At 40.5% G+C, this 22,399-nt stretch overlaps 1 protein-coding gene across 1 annotated transcript in view; it reads left to right on the top strand.

Moving 5' to 3' along the window:
* The window catches only part of IL18RAP (interleukin 18 receptor accessory protein), a 28,215-nt gene that overhangs the window by 4,423 nt on the left and 1,393 nt on the right, over positions 1-22,399 (top strand). Inside the window, exons 3-11 of the mRNA XM_048857370.2 lie at positions 1,733-1,912; positions 5,820-6,090; positions 6,677-6,851; positions 10,081-10,255; positions 10,787-10,855; positions 11,151-11,274; positions 16,495-16,649; positions 17,069-17,206; positions 20,830-21,000. Of these exons, the coding sequence (XP_048713327.2) occupies positions 1,843-1,912; positions 5,820-6,090; positions 6,677-6,851; positions 10,081-10,255; positions 10,787-10,855; positions 11,151-11,274; positions 16,495-16,649; positions 17,069-17,206; positions 20,830-21,000 (1,348 nt within the window). The 5' untranslated portion in view covers positions 1,733-1,842. The remainder of the gene's footprint in view (positions 1-1,732; positions 1,913-5,819; positions 6,091-6,676; positions 6,852-10,080; positions 10,256-10,786; positions 10,856-11,150; positions 11,275-16,494; positions 16,650-17,068; positions 17,207-20,829; positions 21,001-22,399) is intronic.

Genomic DNA, 22,399 nt, shown 5'->3' with positions numbered 1-22,399 from the left:
ATTAATCACACAATTAATCGCGCTATTAAACAATAATAGAATATCATTTCTTTAAATATTTTGGATGTTTACTACATTTTAAAATATATTGACTTCAATTACAACACAGAATACAAAGTGTATAGTGCTCACTTTATATTTATTTTTGATTACAAACATTTGCACTTTAAAAAAACAAAATAAATGGTATTTTTTAAATTCACCTAATACAAGTACTGTAGTACAATCTCTTTATAATGAAAGTTGAACTTACAAATATAGAATTATGTACAACAAATAACTGCATTCAAAAATAAAACAATGTAAAACTTTAGCGCCTACAAATCCACTCAGTCCTACTTCTTGTTCAGCCAATTGCTCAGACAAACAAGTTTGTTTACATTTGCAGGAGATAATTGCTGCTGGCTTCTTGTTTACAATGTCACCTGAAAGTGAGAACAGGGGTTCGCATGGCACTGTTGTAGGTGGTGTCACAAGATATTTACTTGCCAGATGCGCTGAAGATTCACATGTCCCTTCATGCTTTGACCATTATTTCAGAGAACCTGTGTCCATGTCGATGACAGGTTCTGCTGTATAATGATCCAAAGCAGTGCGGACCGACGCATGTTCATTTTCATCATCTGAGTCAGATGCCACTAACAGAAGGTTGATTTTCTTTTTTGGTGGTTCGGATTCTGTAGTTTCCACATTGTAGTGTTGCTCTTTTAAGACTTCTGAAAGCATGCTCCACACCTCGTCCCTCTCAGATTTTGGAAGATTCTTAAACCTTGGGTCGAGTGCTAAAGCTATGTTTAGAAATCTCACATTGGTACCTTTGTGTTTTGTCAAATCTGCAGTGAAAGTGTTCTTAAAACAAACATGTGCTGGATCATCATCTGAGACTGCTATAACATGAAATATGTGGCAGAATGTGGGTAAAACAGAGCAGGAGACATTCAATTCTTCCCCAAGGAGTTCAGTCACAAATTTAATTAACATGTTATTCTTTTAATGAGTGTCATCCACATGGAAGCATTTCCTCCGGAATGGTGGCAGAAGCATGAAGGGGCATATGATTGTTTAGCATATCTGGCACGTAAGTACTTTGCAAAAAAGTACCATGCGAATGCCTGTTCTCACTTTCTGGTGACATTGTAAATAAGAAGCGGGCAGCATTATCTCCTGTAAATGTAAACAAACTTGTTTGTGTGAGCGATTTGCTGAACAAGAAGTAGGACTGAGTGGATTTGTAGGCTCTAAAGTTTTACACTGTTTTGTTTTTGAGTGCAGGTATGTAACCAAAAAAAATCTACATTTGTAAGTTGTACTTTCATGATAAAGAGATTGCACTACAGTACTGGTATGAGGTGAATTGAAAAATACTATTTTTTATCATTTTTACAGTGCAAATATTTGTAATAAAAATATTATAAAGTGAGTACTGTACCCTTTGTATTCTGTGTTGTAACTGAAATCAATATATTTGAAAATGTAGAAAAACATCCAAAAATATTTAATAAATTTCAATTGGTATTCTATTGCTTAACAGCGCAATTAAAACTGCGATTAATCACAATTTTTAAAATTGCTGTTAATTTTTTGAGTTAATTGCATGAATTAACTGTGATTAATCGACAGCCCTAATTTTCATGCTGCAGTTTTGTGCGCCGTGTGAAATAGCTTAGCACTTCCCACTCCAGTGTAGTGTAGATTATCATTCAAAACAAATGGCTATTTTCCTCTTTTACAGCAAAGAAGATGATGCTGACCGAGAACATCTCTGATCATCTATTTCATAGTACTTCACAGGCCAGTAAAGAACACATTTTTCCAGAGTGAATCAAAGTTAGATAGGAAAAAATGTTTACTTTTTGCTGGATCCTACTATTGTTTATCAAAGGAGCAGAGGTTAGAGAGTTTAATCTGACAGGTAAGAGATTGTTTCATGTCTTACTGGAAATGTTTCAATAATAATTTTATTGGCTGGTAATAATCAATATACATCCTATCATCATTTTATGAGTTTTCACTGATTCTGTGTAAGACTTCTTATGAATTATAATTTTTATGCATTTTTTTTGTTAAGCACTGATGATGTGCTTGGGTCTGTAGAAAATACAAAATCCATAGTCCCAGAGTTAGCAGTGAAAGTAGATGGACATTTTCAATATAATGGAAAAATAAAAACTGGAATTTTGAGAGCATAATGGAACAAATTAATTGCTGCTGTAACGCCACTGATTAATACATCAGGAAGAGATGGCTTTCTCTCCATAGATTTCCCCTCTTCCTTAATCAAAACTCCTTTCATTGCTTTGTTTTGCCCTGCCCTATATTTTATTGGGCCTCATGGTGCTATGTATTAGTGGAATTTCACAGAGCTCTAATTAATTTAAGCTGGGAAAGCTGCAAGGTGCCTGCTGTGATTCCTTTGACATCTTCATCCAAGCTAAAACATTGCTTCATAAAAAAAAATAGAGCACTACAATTCGAGCTTTTGGGGACTTTTCTGTCAGAAAATCATCCTGACGGAAAATGCCCTTTGCATAAAATCAAAATTTTCCATGGGAAAATGCCTGCCTGGAAGGCTCTTGTCAATTTCACTTTCTGCCTGCAGAGAGAAAATGAAATGGACAAAAGCTTGGAATTTTTGTCCTGTGAAAAATTTCAAGGTTTTCACTTTTTGTCAGAAAGAAAAGGAGTACTTGTGGCACCTTAGAGACTAACCAATTTATTTGAGCATGAGCTTTCGTGAGCTACAGCTCACTTCATCAGATGTATACCGTGGAAACTGCAGCAGACTTTATATACACACAGAGAATATGAAACAATACCTCCTCCCACCCCACTGTCCTGCTGGTAATAGCTTATCTAAAGTGATCAACAGGTGGGCCATTTCCAGCACAAATCCAGGTTTTCTCACCCTCCACCCCCCCACACAAATTCACTCTCCTGCTGGTGCTAGCCCATCCAAAGTGACAACTCTTTACATAATCAAGTCGGGCTATTTCCTGCATAGATCCAGGTTTTCTCACATCGCCCCCACCCCCATACACACACAAACTCACTCTCCTGCTGGTAATAGCTCATCTAAACTCTTGTTTTTTCCTACCCCCCCCCCCCAGATGTTCTGGTTTAACTTGGATTTAAACTTGGAGAGTGGTCAGTTTAGATGAGCTATTACCAGCAGGAGAGTGAGTTTGTGTGTGTATGGGGGTGGGGGGGATGTGAGAAAACCTGGATCTATGCAGGAAATAGCCCGACTTGATTATGTAAAGAGTTGTCACTTTGGATGGGCTAGCACCAGCAGGAGAGTGAATTTGTGTGGGGGGGTGGAGGGTGAGAAAACCTGGATTTGTGCTGGAAATGGCCCACCTGTTGATCACTTTAGATAAGCTATTACCAGCAGGACAGTGGGGTGGGAGGAGGTATTGTTTCATATTCTCTGTGTGTATATAAAGTCTGCTGCAGTTTCCACGGTATACATCTGATGAAGTGAGCTGTAGCTCACAAAAGCTCATGCTCAAATAAATTGGTTAGTCTCTAAGGTGCCACAAGTACTCCTTTTCTTTTTGCGAATACAGACTAACACGGCTGTTCCTCTGAAACCTGACTTTTTGTCAGGAATCAGGACTAATTTTTTCCAAAAGCTTGAAAATTTCCCTTCTGGCTGGAAATTTCTGTTCTCCAACCAGCTGTAACTGCAATAGCCCATTATCCAGAGTGATACCATACCAGAATTAGCTGGAAGAGAATATAAAATAAACAGTAAATTGTGTGGAGATAATGTGTCTCTCTGATATGGTAGAACAAAGAGACAAAGGAAAATGTATGGATGTGGATTGTTGGGAGCAGTTGGATATAAAAGGTTGCCATTGACACATGCAGTCTAAAGACAATGGCAAGGTATCAAACATGTGTACAGATAACATAAGGATAATACTTTGCATGTATTCAGCACCTCTCACAATAGGATATGAAAATGTTTCAAATAATTGTTTTATTAGCATTGCTGTGACATAGGTGAATATTATTATATCCATTTTGCAAATGAGAAAACCGAGATATACAGAGACAAACAACTTGCCCAAGATCATATAGTTAACTCAGTGGTAGAGTTTGGATGAAACTCTTTTTCTTTAAGCTAACACTCCACCCACATCTCCTGGATGCCTCCTATGTGGAGTGAAATTTAGTTAATGTAAATTAACTTTTGTATTATACCCATAAAAATAAGGATGCTTGGAGATAAATCTGTAGTTTAACCATGGTAATGTGTCTACGGCAGAGGATAGCACCACCCCGTTGAAGACCTGGGACTTTGGAATACTTTGTATTTATTACTGCACATAGGCAAAATCAAAACCACTGCAACATATCAGTTTGTGTTTAAAGACATGTGGCCAGATCCTCAGCTAGTGTAATCAGCATTGTCGTTAATGGAGCTATGCCAATTTACACAAACTGAAAGTTTTTGGTCCTCAGAGCCCAATCCAACTGCTATTAAAGTCAATGGAAAGTCTATTTGTTTCAGTGGGAGCTGAATCAGACCTATAAATCCCAGACACTCGTTGTTAATTTATACTCCGTTATTAAAGGTTATTGGGCTAAATTTTCAAAAGTGACTAGTGTAGTTGTAGCTGTGTTGCTCCCTGGATATTAGAGAGACAAGGTGGGTGAGGTAATATCTTTACCTTGGCAGAAGGTACCAGCTTTTGAGATACACAGAGCTCTTCTTCGTGTCTGGGTGGTTCTCAGAGCCCAGGTTCCTGCCCGAGTGGGGACATCTACACTACTATTTTTAGCCATGTAGTCCAAGCTCCATGAGCCCAAGTCAACAGACGAAGATCGAAGACTCACTGCTATAGGGTTGTTGTTGGGTTGTTTTTTTTTCAGTGTAGACATAACCTAAGAGACAATGCCTGAGCTATTAGCTGGGACGATGCTACTTCCAGGCTCCATCCAAAATTATAAGACTTGTTTTTCAAAGACTAGAAGCCAAAAGATCTTAAGGACATTAAACTGTTAAAAAGTCACTCTCTAGAGAGAGGGGGAAAGCAGTTGCCAGGGGGAAGACACAGAGACTGATTCTGCTGGAGAAACTGAAGAAGCAAAATCTTCCCTGTCCACTCCCACATGGGACTTAAAGTAAGGTAGACATGTGTAACCTTGATATACTGGGAGCCTGGGAAGAGGATGAGGCAAAGGCTCAAGACAGGGTAAGGTAAGAAGTGGTGCAGGAGACAGCAAGAGGTCTATGTAGTCAGGCCTTGACTGCTTGTTTAAGGGTCCCTGGAAAGGGAGGAGCTGGGTTCCCCTACCAGTCCACTGAGGAAGATGGAGCAGAAATGCCCCTGGGATGGGTAAGGTAAGGACTACTGAAACTCCCTGATTCCAGGTGCAAGGACTGGTGGGTTCAGAGTTGCTCTGGGGGCGGGGGAGGGGGGTCCAACGTAAAGTTGAAGGGCTATCAGTTGTTGGACTACTGGTTTTACTCCAGAAGGGGTGGACCTATATGTGACTGGTCACTGGGCTGAGTTGCAAGAAAAAGCAAACCACTGCAGGGCTGGCATGGCTGTCAGCAGGAGGTGCTAAAGGAGGAGAGCCTGCTACACCACACTTAATCAGCAGAGGGTGGGGGGAGTAGAAGGCGCATCGGCCGACAAGTCACTTGCTTACAGGCCCTTTAAGGAACCCCCTTAAAAATACCCCAAATCACCAATCACGTAAAAAATCTTGGCCATTTTCCTCTCTCTCTCTCTCTCTCTCTCAATATAATGAAATCTATGCTATATTCATGTCAGATTGCACTGATATGTTTGTTGCCTGCCTTTCAGGGTGTCTTCATAAAGGACCTGGAAGGATTTATCATGCAATTACTGATGAGGAGTTTATTTTGGAATGTGTTTTGCCGTCCCAACACCGTACCCACATGTACAACAACTCATTACTCTATAAAAGTAAAGTGCTGTGGTTCTGGAAACAAAAAGATGGAGAGTCACTGAAGATTATCAGTAATGAAAGCACTAACCCCACTCAGGAAGGGAATGCACTTTGGTTTAGACCGATAGGGATTAATGATGCTGGAGTATATATCTGTATGATAAGGTATGTCAGTGTGTCAAAAGGCCTTCCTTGATGTACACTTTCACTGATAGCTGAAAATCATAGATTCATGCAAATAAAGGGCTGGAAGGTCAAGAAGTTATCTAGTCCACCCCCCTGCATTAAGACATGATTAAGTATACCTAGACCAGGGGTCGGCAACCTTTCAGAAGTGGGGTGCCGAGTCTTCATTTATTCATTCTAATTTAAGGTTTTGCGTGCCAGTGATACATTTTAACGTTTTTAGAAGGTCTCTTTCTATAAGTCAATAATATAGAACTAAACTATTGTTGAATGTAAAGTAAATAAGGTTTTTAAAATGTTTAAGAAGCTTAATTGGAAATTAAATTAAAATGCAGAGCCCCCCAGACCAGAGGCCAGGACCCAGGCAGTGTGAGTGCCGCCAAAAATCAGCTCTCCTGCCGCCTTTGGCCCACGTGCCATTGGTTGCCTACCCCTGACCTAGACTATACCTGACAGAAGTTTGTCTAACCTGTTTTTAAAAACCTCCATGCCACTAAACTCTTTCTTTGGTCCGATATGTTTGATTGTTTTCACTTGACCTTGGTTTCTTTTCTTTGCTGCACAGGGAAGAAATCCCATGTCTCTCAAACATCATAAAGGTTCAAGCAAAGAACAATGCAAATTGTTCGGATAATGGCAGAAATGAGCTGTCTCTTCTCATTGAAAAGGGACATTCAATTTCTTGTCCTGGGATACACTGCTACAATCATTTACAAAGGTCACCAGTGACATGGTACCAGGTAACAGTCACTCTTTTCCAATTCTGTGTGAAATAAAATCAGTGTTGTTACAATTTTAGGCTAAATTCTGCACTCTTACACATTTCCCACAATTTCTACTGAAGCAAATGCAAATTGTGCACAACTCCCAGAGGGGGAATATTTTAGAGGCTTCTAATTAGAGCTGAGATGGAAATGGATTTTCTGTTTTGTGGGAAACTTCATGATTTGGAAAAAAAAAATTGTTCCAAAATGGAACAAAACCAAAGAATTCTAAACTTCCCATGAAACAAAATAAATTAAAATGAAAATTTCTGCTAGATCAAAACATCTTGTTTCAATAAAATTGAAGCATTTCGTTCTGATTTCAACCCTTTAAAACTTTTAAAAACATTTTTCTAAATTAAAATATATAAAGATTTCATTTTCAGAAGTCATTTCAAAATGAAACATCAAAATGTTCCATTTTTAAAATGTAAAAATGCTTCATTTAGTTTCTAAATGAAATGTAGTCAAAATTGGTGTTTTTCAAAAAGTTTCTATTGAGATGAAAATGGCATTTTATTGAAAAGTGATTTGCTGAAATATTTCTGACAAGTTTTACTTATAATGGCCATAAAATTGTCTCCAAGCTAAAATTTGGCAGACAAGGAAGGGATGTTCTTTTTACACAGTTTAAAAAAATTGATCAGTTCTGTAAAAGGTTAAAAAAGGGCAATACATGGAAATTACTTTGCATTCAGAAAATACCAAGTATGAAGTCTAATCAATTTCCTAAATAGACTTACCTGCTATGCAGGAATAACTCTTGATATATTGTACCTAACTACTCATTTATACCATCTAGTGTTACAGCACTAAGTATATGTTCAATCAAGACTAGAACCATTTCTGTAGCCAAAGTGACTTTTGAATTTCCTATAAAAGATGTACAACCCATGATCCATCCATGATTTTTACTAAAAATACCCCTGACTAAAATGTAGCCTTATTTGTAGGATATTTTCTAGATGCTCTTTGGGCTTCTGCATCTTTCTGTTTTCCATCTTCTGTTGCTTCTGTCATGTCATGTATGGCAAAAGGGAACTTGAGGCTCCATATGCAATGAAGCAGTGCATCAGAATTTATGCTCTTGTTCTGCTGCCTGCCTAGGTGTTTGTTTGGTGAGCATTCTTGCTGGTGGAGTGGACTCTTAAAAGCAGGATTTAGGATAAATGTGGGTGAAATTCGGGATCAAGGGGCAGAAAGGTCAATGAGGTGGTGTTATGCTTTCTTTATCTTTTTGAGAATGTTATTGTACTGTACAAAGGTGGATTCCTCAATGTTTTGTTGGCAGAGACGCAAAGGCCTGGGATAGTAAAAGGTACTAGTTCTGCAGGTCATTAGTGTGGTACACTGGCAGGATTGCTATGGGTGCAGGGCTGGAATAGCAGGACAGGGTAGGTCAGGATTGGCAGAGCAGTGTGGTAAAAGCTAGTGCAATGAATGCCTGCTTGAGTGATGTCAGGCTCTCATTCCGCAGTGTTAGTCCCTCACTTTTATAAAGAATAAATTCATCCCCAAATTGTTACAATGATTCATTATATCAGAATTGCCCAATTCAGAGAACTATGAATTGCATTAGAAATGATCAGAAATCTCTGCCCATTTGATGAACAGCATCAGCCCCTTATGTGTAGAGGCTTCACTTAGAGCCTGCACAACAATAATTTCTGGTACATCTTCTATGGCAAATTTTCTTTTCTGGTTTCTTTTTGCATGAACTTTGAATTTCCTTGCTCTGTTCATTTAAGGCCTGATCAAAAACCCATTGAAGTCAATGAGAGTCTTTCCATTTACTCTAATGGGCATTGGATTGGCCTTTATTAAAAACTGTCAAGGTTCCTTCCCCGCTCTGAACTCTAGGGTACTGATGTGGGGACCTGCATGAAAGACCCCCTAAACTTATTCTTACCAGCTTAGGTTAAAACTTCCCCAAGGTACAAACTTTGCCCTGTCCTTGAACAGTATACTGCCACCACCAAGCATTTTAAATAAAGACCAGGGAAAGAGACCACGTGGAGACATCTTCCCCCAAAATATCCCCCCAAGCCTGACTCCCCCTTTCCTGGGGAAGGCTTGATAAGAATCCTCACCAATTGGTACAGGTGAACACAGACCCATTGGATCTTAAGAACAATGAAAAATCAATCAGGTTCTTAAAAGAAGAATTTTAATTAAAGAAAAGGTAAAAGAATCATCTCTGTAAAATCAGGATGGTAAATACCTTATACGGTAATCAGATTCAAAACATAGAGAATCCCTCTAGGCAAAACCTTAAGTTACAAAAAGACACAGCTTATTTTACCAGCCATTAAACAAAAGAAAATCTAATACATGTTCTAGCTAGATTACTTACTAACTTTACAGGAGTTGTAAGGCTGCATTCCTGATCTGTTCCCGGCAAAAGCATCACATAGACAGGCAGAACCCTTTGCCCACCCGACCACCGCCTCCAGATTTGAAAGTATCTTGTCCCCTCGTTGGTCATTTTGGGACAGGTGCCAGCGAGGTTATCTTAGCTTCTTAACCCTTTACAGGTGAAAGGGTTTTGCCTCTGGCCAGAAGGGATTTCATAGCACTGTATACAGAAAGGTGGTTACCCTTCCCTTTATATTTATGACAAAAAACTTTAACCATTCTAGAGGATATGTGTATATTTAAGACATTAAGAATGGCTGGAATTTTCAAAAGCATTCAATGTTGCTCGGTGCTCATAGTGAAAGCAATAGCAGTATTGCCAACTCCAAGCATTCAAAATTCACGAGTCAGACCTCAAGAAATCATGAGATTTATTTAAAAATCATAACATATGAAAAGAAAAGAACAGTTTTCCTTTTAGTTGGCTTCTGGTTTCTAAGTCTTCAGGTCCCACTTCATTCATATTTGCAGAGTTTTCTCCGCAATCATGAGTGTTAGAATTTTGCTTTTTTTTTAAATATGAAAGCTAAGATTCTCATGTACTCAGCTGCCTTCAGAAGCTAGTGGTTGCGAAAGCAAACAAACAAAACACCCCCAACCCCCCCACCCCCAACACCAAAGCTTATGAGACTCATAGTATAACAGACTCCGCTATTGACTTCAATGGGAACAGAGTTAGGTCTGCATTCAGCTCTCATGACAATCTCACTCTAAGATTTTAAAAGAGAATTTAATTAGTAGCAAAGAAAAAAACCCATCTAATTGCTTCATTTTCCTTTCTTTTTGTTAGAATGGAATTCGAGTAATGCTTCAGGAGACTAGACCAAGTCGAAAACTTAAGGATGATAAAATCCACTTGCTTCGTATCTATAAGCAAGATGCTGGTATTTATGTATGTGATTACATTTTATTTGACAACAGCATCCAGTGGACAATGAGAAGAGTAGTTAGAGTAAAAATCATTGGTAAGTAACATATGAGCTCAGAATAATAAAATATCTGTAGTAACAATTTATTTTCTGTAGTAAATTAGTGTCTCTTTCCTCTTCTGTACTGTTTTAATTTGTGCTCACATTCTGAAAATCTTGTCCTCTCTCACAGTGACAATGCTGTCCTCTCCTGGTTCTATTCCTGCTTCTCTGGCTGTTTCTTCAGAAATCTTTACTGAAGCCCCACTTACAAAATGACTATATGTTAGGAATGTTCAGACAGGCCATCGGGCTAAACATCATTAAAGTCCTCATCCCAAGTCCGTTAAAATCAATAGAGAGATTGCCATTGACCTCAGTGGGCTTTGGATGGAATGTTAAATGTTAAGTAATAACATATAATAGACTGTCTGTAACCTAGAATAATCAATAACCTTATCAGAGCTGATTCTATCTTGGGTTTACCATAGCCTAAGACAGTATAGCACCTTTTCACTACACATAATAGAGTCTTATCAGTTATTTTATTTTATTTTATTTTATTTTTTATTTTGTATTGTATTGCAGCACGAAACACTGTCCACACCCCAAACATCTTGTATCCCAGTGGCATGAAGACCCTTGAAGTAGAAGTTGGTAAGTGGGAGCTTTTTGCGGTTCTTTTTCTGGCCAGGAAGGGCATTACAATTTAATAGAGTATTGACATTTCACTGGATGATAGAAACCAGTTTTAAGACATGTATGGATCTTAGGTCCAATGTTTTGTATGGATTAGGTCAAAAACTGAGACAGTATATTGACAGTGTATGCCTTTGTTGGCATCAAAGGGGAAAAAACACATCTCAACCCAGCAACCACTTTCCCATATTAATTAGGAGAAAGACTTTCCAGTGACTTTTGTAAACAGTGTTTCTATGTTTCCTTTTCACAGGAAAACCTCTTAAAATGGAATGCAAAGTATCATTTGGCTTTGAAAGGGATTTTTTGCCTAGGATAACTTGGTACAGAGACAACAAAGAAAGTAAAAGTGAGCCACTTTTGCAGAACTCAACACGGTAAGGGGAAAAACCAACTAAACAGAAAATCCCAGCTTGGTTACAGTGCAAGCAAATGTAGAGTCTTCAATATCTACTTTAATGTACTGTCTTCTTATCTGGAGACACTGGAAGATCACTAACAAAATATCAGAAAACGTAAGAAAAGTCCACTGAGGATTTTTAGATACATATTACATACTAATATGTGTGACACACACATATTCTTTTTAATATATATATTATACATGTTAACACTCTACTCTATATGTATGAATAGACGCATGTGTATATATAATTACATACCAAAAAGTATGTTAAAAGAACATGATGATTGTACAGTGAAGCACTGAAAATTTAGCAAGTACCAGGGTTAGGCTGCTCATGCAACTCGAATTCCACCCCCTTTTTGCATATGCATTAATATACAGAAATACAGTCTTTAATTAAATACTCACATAGTATTTTGTCCACAGAACCCAGCCTTGCTCGCACAGAATAGATGGTGCTCAATTAATGAGAAGCTGTTCAATAATTTGTTTCTTTTCATACTGAGAGCAAACCCTGCTCTAAAGAAAAAATGGTCAATCTCTTCCTGGGCTTTTCTATAGCTCCCATCTTTCTGGTGTCACAAGCAATGTATTTATCTTCACAGCTCCTAGAATTATCCCCATTTTACAAAGAGAAGTTAAGCTCAGATGTGTCCACTAATTTTGGCTGCTCAATTTGAGACACCTACGGCTTGATTTTTTCAGAGTACTTAGCATTATATAGCACTGTATATGTTCAAATAATATATAGCTTTACATAAAGCTTTATATGTAGGCACAGCTCCCATTGACTTCAGTTAAAGCTCCCAGTGCAAATCAGGCCCTAGGGTCTCAAGTCAGGCACCCAGAAAACGAGAGAGAGAGAGACAATTAGTGACCACCTATGAAAAGTTTGGTTTAAGAGAGTTGCTCTGCATGACACAGGAACTCTGTGGCAGATGCAAAGACAAATCCAATTCCTCATGGCAGCATTCAACTATCTTGACCATCAGACCCTCCTTTCTCTTCTTGCAATCCCCTGCTTCAGTCACTACATACCTTTGACTTCTGCAACCAATGAAGCAGGGTTCCTACAGACAAGGGTCTCCTTTACTATACGACCCTGGTTAATCCACAGAGCAGGTGAATCCTGTGCACTGAATGAGACAGGGATCATGTGGAAAAAATAGTATGGGATCATGCCATTAAAGACTGTATCGTAATTCATATTCACAGGGGGACTGAATTAAGGTTGCATGGGAGACCTTAATTTGGGTATTAACTTTTGAATGCTTGGCTTTTCAACCTTAATGTTCTTTTAACATGTGTGTGTGTGGCTGTGTGCACATGGATGCGTCCATGTGTGATTTCCTAGGTTTAAAAAAACCAAAGTGAAAAAACAGAAATCTCACCATATGGCATCATATTGACGCCTACATGGGACATCAGCATGGTTGGAACTTTTAGATGCACCGCACACACCTCCGCCACTTGAGCTAATGGAATACCTGAAAGCAGTAGTAGGTTGTCATTGTCTGTGTGGACCAGCACTAGCGGGAAATGAGACCCACACTTTGCAGTGGATTTCACAGATATTTGCTAAGAGCAGAGGAATGGTGAAACTCAGAAATCTTGGGTTCCATTCCAGGGTCCAGAGGAGAGTAGTTAAAGACTCTTCTGCTTGTTCTCCCCCAAGCTGAATCCTGTCCACTCTATCCCAGCCAGCTTGTCCGGGTCCTGTCTTTGATCTGGCCCTGTCTCTTTGTCCTAGTCCCAGTAGCCTTGCCCAGCCAGTCCTATTTTCCCTCTCTGGGTTCCCCATCAGATTCTCATTCTCCCCACAGATGCCAGTCTCTTCCTCCCACAGACACTTTCAATCCCAATCTCCTTGCTTTGCTAGTCCTATTTCCCCTCCTCTCCCAGCTCCTTGTTCAATCTCTCTCTCTCTCCTCCCCACCTCCTGGCAACCAGTCCCAGGGGCTCCTCATCCAATCTCAGTCTCTGCCTCCCTCCCTAACCCCTCCCTAGTTTCTTGTCCCAGTCTCTTTGCCCAGCCAGTTTCAGTTTTACCCTTGCACCCTGTCTTCTCATTAGACCTTTCTTTCCCCTGCACAATCCCCTTCCCACCCCCATTGGTGCCCAGTTCCAGTCTCCTTGTGCAGCTAGTCCCAGTGTCCCCTAGCTCTTCATCCACTCTGTGTTCCCCTCCCCCCTTATCTGCCAACTGGCTCCCCACTGCCCCTCACATGCCCCTCATTGGGTGTCCTTCATTGGGTTGCTCCCAGTTCCAGCTTCCTCTCCAGCTCCTAGTCTCAGTCTTCTTGTGTTACCTGTCCCAGCCTCCTCCCATGAGTCTGAGTCACATTCTGCACTTCTTGGTTTCCAATCGTAGTGCCCACCTCCCCAAATCCCAGTCACAATCTTGGCCCTCCCCATTCCCGGGCTGACCCAGGCTCCTTGTCCAAATCTACTCTTTCAGTCTGGCTGTTGTCCCCTCAGCATTCAAGTCAGAAGGCTTCCTTCTGCACGCTGCTTGAGCATCAGCAAGGAGAATCATTGAGAGCACAAGAAAGACAGGCTCCCTGCTCTCAGTTGCAGTACCTGGCATCATCCCAGCATCTGGGAGCAGCAATTCTAGAGAAGGTCTGTCTTGGCCCCTGCACCGCTGGGATAGAGCATGTGCAATCACTCTGTGGGGATGGCTCGTGCAGTCTGGTCACACACAGGATGAAGTGTGCTCACGGAGGACAGAATGTCGGAGATTTTAGCTGATATACTCAATAAAGATTTCTTAGAGTTTGTGCAAACTGAGATTTTTTTCAAAGACTTCTAGCTTGGCCAAATGTGGGTAGTTTTTCATAGGAACAGCAATAAGCACATCTATAACACAAAGACCAAATTTCAAATCCTTGGTCTGAAGTATGGGAGTGCTAGAACTTCTCAAAGTAAAGGTCCCAGCCAATTTTTAACAGGCAGATATCTGGCATGGAAAATTTCTGCCCAATGGTTAAAGTTTCGGCAAAGCTGTAAGCAACTGAGAACAGGGTCTTATAATAGAAAGTGTTGTGCAACCTTAATATTAGGCTGTGTTACCAATGTCACCTATAATGATATTCATTATAATGATACATATTATTATATAACAGAGAGTGAACAAATAGAACAAATGGTATCAACACAGACAACTCTGGACAGAGATTTACAATATTTTATGGATAAATTTGATTTATTATGATTAAAGCCACTCACTGGCACATGTGTGGTATTACAGAGATCAGTAGGTTATCAGCTTCTGAACAGAGTAGTGCAAACTGGTTATGATGAACATTGTCTTTTTCAGAATTCATTAGAAACTCAAAATTCAGACACAGTGTATTGAAAGATTTGTAAAAATTTGGGAACGCTGCTCAATTTTGGATAAATGGGGATCCACTTTCAAGGAAATCAAGTGTGATTTGAGTCAAAATAATATAATTGCATGATTTCATCATGTGATCAGGTGTAACTTGGTGGATTACATGAGTGTCACCTCATCTGAAATGCTAAGTGAAACTTCAGGGTGTGACACCACATAGTCTGAACCAAAATATGAATGAAATTCTATAAAGTAAACGCCACTAGTTTTCACCCTGCTCTGTTCAGGTGACCTCAGCTGGTGGTTGGGAAATGCCATGAGATATGGGATATGATTCTGCAAATTCCTAGTGTCCTGCATCACCTGAGAATTTTGCTAGCATTAAATTATTTTAAGATTTTTCACAGCAAGGTCCCTTGCCACTGCTGTAGAGTCTGCTTTTTAAGGCTTCAGTTCAGCTATGTAGGTGCCTAACTTTAAGTACATGTCAATGGGACTAAGCATGCGCTTAAAGTTAGGCATGTGTTTAAGTACTTTGCTAAATTGAGGTCTGAGGACTGATCAAGAGCAACCTTTTTATTGTGTTGTCTGTGGGCACTAGCCATGAGATCAGAACCAAACTGAACTTTCATACAAGGACATCATTTTTCTTTTGCAACATTGCCATGGATCCACAGAATTGGTGCTACACCCCCAGCTTTGGAGCAGTCTCTAGGAGAAACCCCTTCAGTATGCCAGACCCCCAGAAAGGGTCCCACTCTTTCTCCTTGTTAGCCATACAGCTTCACTGCTTCCCTAGACTGGACTTATGGGCTTTCGGAGCTCCTGCGTCACACCATGAGCTCCATTCAACAAGTCCAACTGAGACAGACTCCTGATGGAGAGTTGTACATTCTTCAGGGATTAATGCACCTCACCAGGCATTTGCAATGACACCAAGCAGTGTTGTCAAAACAGTCAGGTTTATTAGTTAACTGGAATGCAGCATAGGAAGTCCTTAGGGTAGTATAGAGAATGGAAAATTAAAGCATAGTCCATTCTGGTTAGCCCAGAGCCCAGCCAAGCTGTAATGAACCTCTGGTTTAAGCTCTGTCTGACCTGCCCTCCTTCATCTGACTCTTGGTAAGAGTCCTGAATACTTCCAGAAACCACCTCTAATTCCCCCACTTCACACTTCTCCAGTCCTTTGTTCTCTGCTGGGGAGTGTTGCTCAACCTCCCTGCTGAGAGGTGGGGAAATCCAAATCTCTCTGGGTCGACAGTTGCTACGTGTCTATGTCTGGACAATTGGATTTGCCATTGTCTCTTCAAATGTTCCACTGATATGGGGATCACGCTTCAGGGCTGGTCTACACTACTGGGGTGGGGGAGAGGAGGAGGGGAATCGATCTAAGTTACGCAACTTCAGCTCCGTGAATAATGTAGCTGAAGTTGATGTACTTAGATCTACGTACCACGGTGTCTTCACTGCGGTGTATAGATGCGTCGATTCCCCTTGCGCTTCTCATTGAGGTGGAGTCCTGGAGTTGACGCTAGAGTGATTGGTGGTCGATTATCGTGTCTATACTAGACATGATAAATTAACCCCTGCTGGATCGATTGCTGACCCAGACCCACATCTCTTAGCCTGGCCTGAGAGCAAACAGTCCTTTTCCACCCACTGGGTAACAATGGAGCATATAGGGGAAAATAAAACAAAAACAGGACTCCTAAAAATATTACAAAATACTCCTACTCCTTCACAGACATCACAGGTGAATGACAAGAATGTTAGCATCTCTTTATTTGTACAATCATGGGCTTTTGTGTCTTGTGTGAATGAATAGTAGATGGATGATAGGAGTGTTTTTCTGTTTAGAATTCGTGCAGAAGAATTTGGAGGCAAATCATTTGTTCATGTTGCCACACTCAGGGAAGTTACTGAAAGGGACTTGAACAGCAACTTCATCTGCTTTGCTCAGAATTCTGTGGGGAACTCGACAGGAATGCTCAAGCTAAAAAGGAAGGAAAGAGGTAAATCCAGAAGAGGTCTAGCAATTCCTGATAATGAGATATGTTTTGAGCACTGTCACTAATATGCTTGTGGTCATCATTGCCCTCTACTTTTCAATAGGTTAGAGGGGTTCCTTGAAACTGACCGGAAAAGGTTTTGTTTGAAAACTGCTAGAATTGCTCTGTGTTCCAGCACAGATCTGCTTTTCACACTGTCAACAAGACACTATGTATTCTCTTGAATTCCCATGCTAGGCCTGAGTCCCAGTGTTCAGAATTGGACTTGGATCCAGTTCCACACTTCCTTAAAATTTGGGAGGCAGGCAGGAGTGAATCTTGTCAGTCAGTTTAGTCCCCATCCCTGCTATTAGCATTTCTTGTACATGTCAGTATTATTATGGAAACACTGAATTTTAACAGCAATAATTTTGTTTTAACAGCACTTTTCATATACATATTATATAGTGCGATTGCAGTTCTAGTTGGACTCCTGGTGGGCAGCGCTTTTGTTTACCAGCATTGGATCGAAATAGCGCTGATGTATAGAAATTACTTGGCCAAGGACGAAACTATAGGAGGTAAGAAAAATAGAACCATGATAAACTGTTATTTTACTTCAATTTTTCTATTATCATTTGCAGTATCTGTTAACCATTTACTTTAATGTCTTCAATCACATTAGGGCTAATTCAAAGGCTTCTGAAGCCAATAGTTGACTTTCCACTGACTTCAGTGGTCTTTGATTCAGGATCTTAGAGAAGCCGGAACACATGGGGCAGTACATATTTACTGACTGAAGTCTTATAATGAGCCATTTACAACAGCAGTAAATTAGCCAGGGAAATTCAGAATAGGAGATAGAGGTTAGGCAAAACCCTGTAGACAGAGGAGTGAGGTGTTTCCAATATTTTAACAGGAGGTTCCCACAGGTTAACAACAGTTTCTCCCTCAACCTGTGATAAAATCTGTAGACTAGAGGTGCATGTGCTTGCAGAGAAATGGGTGAGGAAATGGAGACATATAATCATTTATTTTCCTATTTAATCAACACAATTTCTCATAAACATAACCAAGGAGGGAGACAACATCACTTGGCAAATCAACTTATAAGGGCACTTACTGGAAATATTTATATTTTCTTCCTAAGGAAATTCATGTTGATCATAGTGATCAACTTCTAATCATGAATATTGCAATAACACCCACAGGCCTCTACCAGGTTGGGGTTCCCAGGTGCTAAGCTCTCTACAAATGTATAGGAAATGGCAGTCCCTGCCCCAAAGTGCTTACAAAGCTAATGTGAGGTGCAGGGGGTGGAGTCGTCTGGTGGTTTCTACCTGTAAGACTTTTCTGAAACACACCTGGCCCTTGATGCAAGCTGGTATATTTTAAAAGAAATTCATAAATTGCTCTTCAGAAAGTGTATTGGTGAGCCAACTGATAAGTCACGTCTGGCCAGGGTGATCTGGGAAATCACGTAACCCTCACTTCAGTTTGGTGGCAAGATTTTCATGAGGGCTCTGGAAACTCCCCTGGTGGTTTCTCCAGCTGATCCCTGAGATAAAGAGGTGTTAAGCCAGATCATTCCTGGAGAGGTAAAGCAACACCAACTCTTTGTCTGTCTTGTCCATTTAGACTGTAAGCTCTTTGGCCCAGAGACTGTTTGTAGGCTGTCTAACACAGTGTGGCCCTGAACTCAGTTGCTACCATAACAATACCACCACCACCAATAATAATTATAAGGAGTGGTTGTTTTATAATATGGTGACAGTGACCTCCACTGGTGAAATGAGGAATTGCAAACATCTAGTGCAAAGGATTCTTTATCATTATTAGTATTTAAGATTTTCAAAGGGACCGCAACTCAACCTCCAAATCTGCGAGTTGAAATTTGCATGCTTACATTTTTTTGCATGCACACTTTCTGGGACTTAAGTTTTAGAACATGCTAAACTTAGACGTAGTTACACAAACATGCACATATAATTTTCTAGTGACGCTGACTGTGCCTAGCTTAGGACAAATGACCTGTTCAAGATCACATAAGGAACTGATATTGATCACATAATCACAGATTAGTATTGATAACTGTTCTTATAGGGCTGGGTACTGCAAGATGCCTTATTTCAGTAAAGCACTTAAGTGCATGTTTAAGTTTAAGCATGTGAGTAGTTCCATAGACTTCACTGCAGCCAGCATCTTGCAGAACTGAGCCCCTATCCGGTACTTTTGCTCTGAGTACTAGGCCATACAGCCTGTTCACAGATGTCCCCAACATCCATTACTCCTTTGTCCATATTTTGTTATTAACCTGTTCAACTTTTAACCCCCCGCAAAAGTTTGTTTTTAAAATGGAAATACTCGTTACATTTTTATTTAAAAAACAAAAATATATCTCTGTATGCATTATAGCCAAATTTCTCAAAATCTGGGAAAATTTGGATCTGGATTTGAAATCCACAGCTTGGATCTATTTCTTTAATGGGACAGAACCAGAACTCAAGAAGTGGATGGCTCCGAAGTTTGAGGTGGTGTTTGGATCCTGACCTGAAATTTGCATCTTGCCCCCATCTCTATTTATAACACATGAATTTTTCTACTATTGTATTGAATAATGCATGTGCTTTTATGACAATATGGTGTGTAAGAGAGATGGGGTTTTACTTGCAATAAAATGCACTGCATTTTGGAAACAGCTTGTGCATTGGAAATGCTATGTTTTTCTTAAGTAGCTGCATCCTTTGATATGATATAAATGTTGACTACTGCACACAAAGCAAAAAGTTTGACTCAGTCTCTAAATCAATAACTCCTCACTTAACGTTGTAGTTATGTTCCTGAAAAATGTGACTTTAAGTGAAAGGATGTTAAGTGAATCCAATTTCCCCATAAGAATTAATGTAAATGGGGGGGGGTTAGATTCCAGGGAAATTTTTTTCACCAGACAAAAAACTATTTTATATATATATACACATACACACACAATATATATAAGTTTTAAACAAACAATTTAATACTGTACACAGCAATGATGATTGTGAAGCTTGGTTGAGGTGGTGAAGTCAGAGGGTGGGATATTTCCCAGGGAATGCCTTACTGCTAAATGATGAACTAGCATGCGGCTGAGCCCTCAAGGGTTAACACGTTGTTGTTAATGTAGCCTCCCACTCTACAAGGCAGCACGAATGGAGGGAGAGGAGACAATGTGGCAGACAGAGACACACACCCTGTGTGTGTGAGAGAAAGAGAGGCATTGCCCCTTTAAGTATGCTGACACAACTCTAAAGTACATTGCCTTTTTAAGTAGATCAGGAAGTTGAGACAGCAGAGACCTGTTGTCTCCCCCCGCTCTATGGATGGGGTAAGCAGGGGGCAGGAGCAGGGGGTAAGCAGACACCCTGATATTAGCTGCCTCTTCTTTCCCCACCCCCCACACAGCAAGCAGGAGGCTCCAGGGAGCAGCTCCAAGGCAGAGGGCAGGAGAAGCACATGGCAGTGGGGGGAGGGACAGCTGAACTGCCAGCAATTGGTAGCCTTCTGGGTGGCTGCTGCACAGGGAACTTAGGGGAGCGGGGAGCTGATAGGGGGGCTGCCGGTCCACCCTGGTTCCAAGCCCCCATCCGCTAGCTGCAACGGACTGCTTTTCCTGCAAGCAGTGGACAAAGCAGGTGGCTGCCAAACAACGTTATAAGGGAGCATCGTGCAACTTCAAACGAGCATGTTCTCTGATTGATCAGCAATGGAACAACGAAACAACATTAACCGGGACGACTTTAAGTGAGGAGTTACTGTATACGTAATTTAATGGGAAATGGCCAGATCGTCAACTGGTCATGCAGCAAAGGATGTTACTTGTTTTCTGCATGCTTTCTGAAATGAAGCAATGGACCTGATTTTCCATTGCTTTCCATCTTGTGTAGTGGTTTACAGAATGGTAGCATTTTATACTCACTTTGGCTGTGAACGTCTACAAGAGTTGCAAGGCAATGGAGAAGCTGGACTGATCTTGAATTACTGACCGACTCCATTACATGACTTGACAATTGTTTGCTATTAATCACATGTATTCAGTTAAATAAAATATTTATATACTGACCATAATGAGAATTTACCATTACATTAAATTAAAGGTGATGGGTACTTCAGAAATACCTTAGTTGCATTCGATGAGCTGCACAATTTTAATGTTCTTTTCTTTTAGATTGCAAAGAATTTGATGCATTTGTGTCCTATGCAAAACAAGACTCCTTTGAAATTGATTCTACTTTTCTTAATGAGGAACAGTTTGCCCTGGAGGTCCTTCCGGAGGTGTTGGAAAACAAATATGGATACAAACTGTGCCTTCTTGAAAGGGACATTCTTCCAGGAGGAGGTAAGGTCCCACTTGATATGTGGAAAACATCAGGAGACAACCCTTCTCTCCAGTCTTTTCTCCTCGAAAGCCAAACTTTTTGGTTGGACTGGCATGATGCACCATGGTCACATAACTGCCATAATACACCACATTGGTTCAACCAAAGGGGAGACCATCTTGCATTATGGGAGGTGTAATCTGCTAGAAAGCTGAGGCCAGAGGGGAGAAGAGGGGCAGGAGCCTCCTGAACTTTAACTTCCATGAGTCACTCTGGCAGCTCAGGTGGACACAGATTAATTTTGAACTGACCCAAAACAAAACATTTCGATTTGGTTCAACAAAGCAAAAATGTTTTGATTTGGTTTGACACAAAATATTTTGCTTTGATTTTGCTGATGGCTAATTGAAAAATTTCAGCAAAATTGAAATTTTTCTTGTATAAAACTACACTTTCTGTCAAAAAAAAAAATTCATCATCCCTTGTAGTCACTAAAGAGCCCATGGCACCTGTGGCAATTTGTGGAACCTGTCTAGGCACAACTTATGAGTTCTGTTTGGAGCCAGGAGCTCTTTTTGTATATCTGACAGACTGCAGATTTAATTTTGAATGAGGGGTTTCTTTGCCTTCTCAGTTGTTCTTTTACCTCCATGTTGGACTGGAACGCCAACATTTAGCAGCACAGGGCTAAGAACAAAGGGTCATTAACTTAAGTGCTCTACAATTGACATGGCACCACTTTAGACAATAGTCTGAGTCCTGCCCAAGAGAACCAGTCTGTGCAGGTGGGCTGATAATGAAAGTAATAGGTCACCTGGTAGGGGATTTTCATCACCTGATGAGGCTGATCAGGAAATCACCTGATAAAGACTGGAGATTATAAAAGAGAGGGTCTCTCAGCAACTATTTTAGAGGGAGAAGTGAGACTAGGCCTCCATGTTCTGGATGAGAAGCCATGTGCCTGAGGTCAGGGAGGAGAGGAAACATCCTGGACTCCTTAGAGGGCTCTGGTGTATGGCCAAAGAACTCTCCAGAGTGGTGTGGAAATTGAGGCAGGAAAACTATGTTTACATCCATTTATCTTTCATGCAATGTAAGGAGAAAACTGTGTTTAGAATGCTGTGCTAAGACTGTGTGTGTGTGTGTGTGTCCATTGTCTTCCATGCATACCCTTAAAGAGGAAAAGCATAAACCAGAAGGCTCACACCTTCAGTGGGATCCTGGGGAAAGTGCAAGAACAGCTGGGGAGGCTTGTGGGAGATGGCACTAGTTTTAGGGCCTAGGCCATTGGACTGCAGGGTCCTCACTGTCAAGAGGGGGGTGACTGACATGAGATTCGCACCAGACAGCGTGCCTTAGAGGCCCAAAGCCAGAGACAGTACCTACATTCTGCCCAGCCCTAGCAAGCTACGAGTATGT

The sequence above is a fragment of the Caretta caretta genome, chromosome 1 (assembly GCF_965140235.1).
Source record: "Caretta caretta isolate rCarCar2 chromosome 1, rCarCar1.hap1, whole genome shotgun sequence".
Classification (NCBI taxonomy): domain Eukaryota; kingdom Metazoa; phylum Chordata; order Testudines; family Cheloniidae; genus Caretta; species Caretta caretta.
The sequence above is the reverse complement of the archived record's forward strand: the minus strand, read 5'-3'. Positions and strand labels throughout refer to the sequence as shown.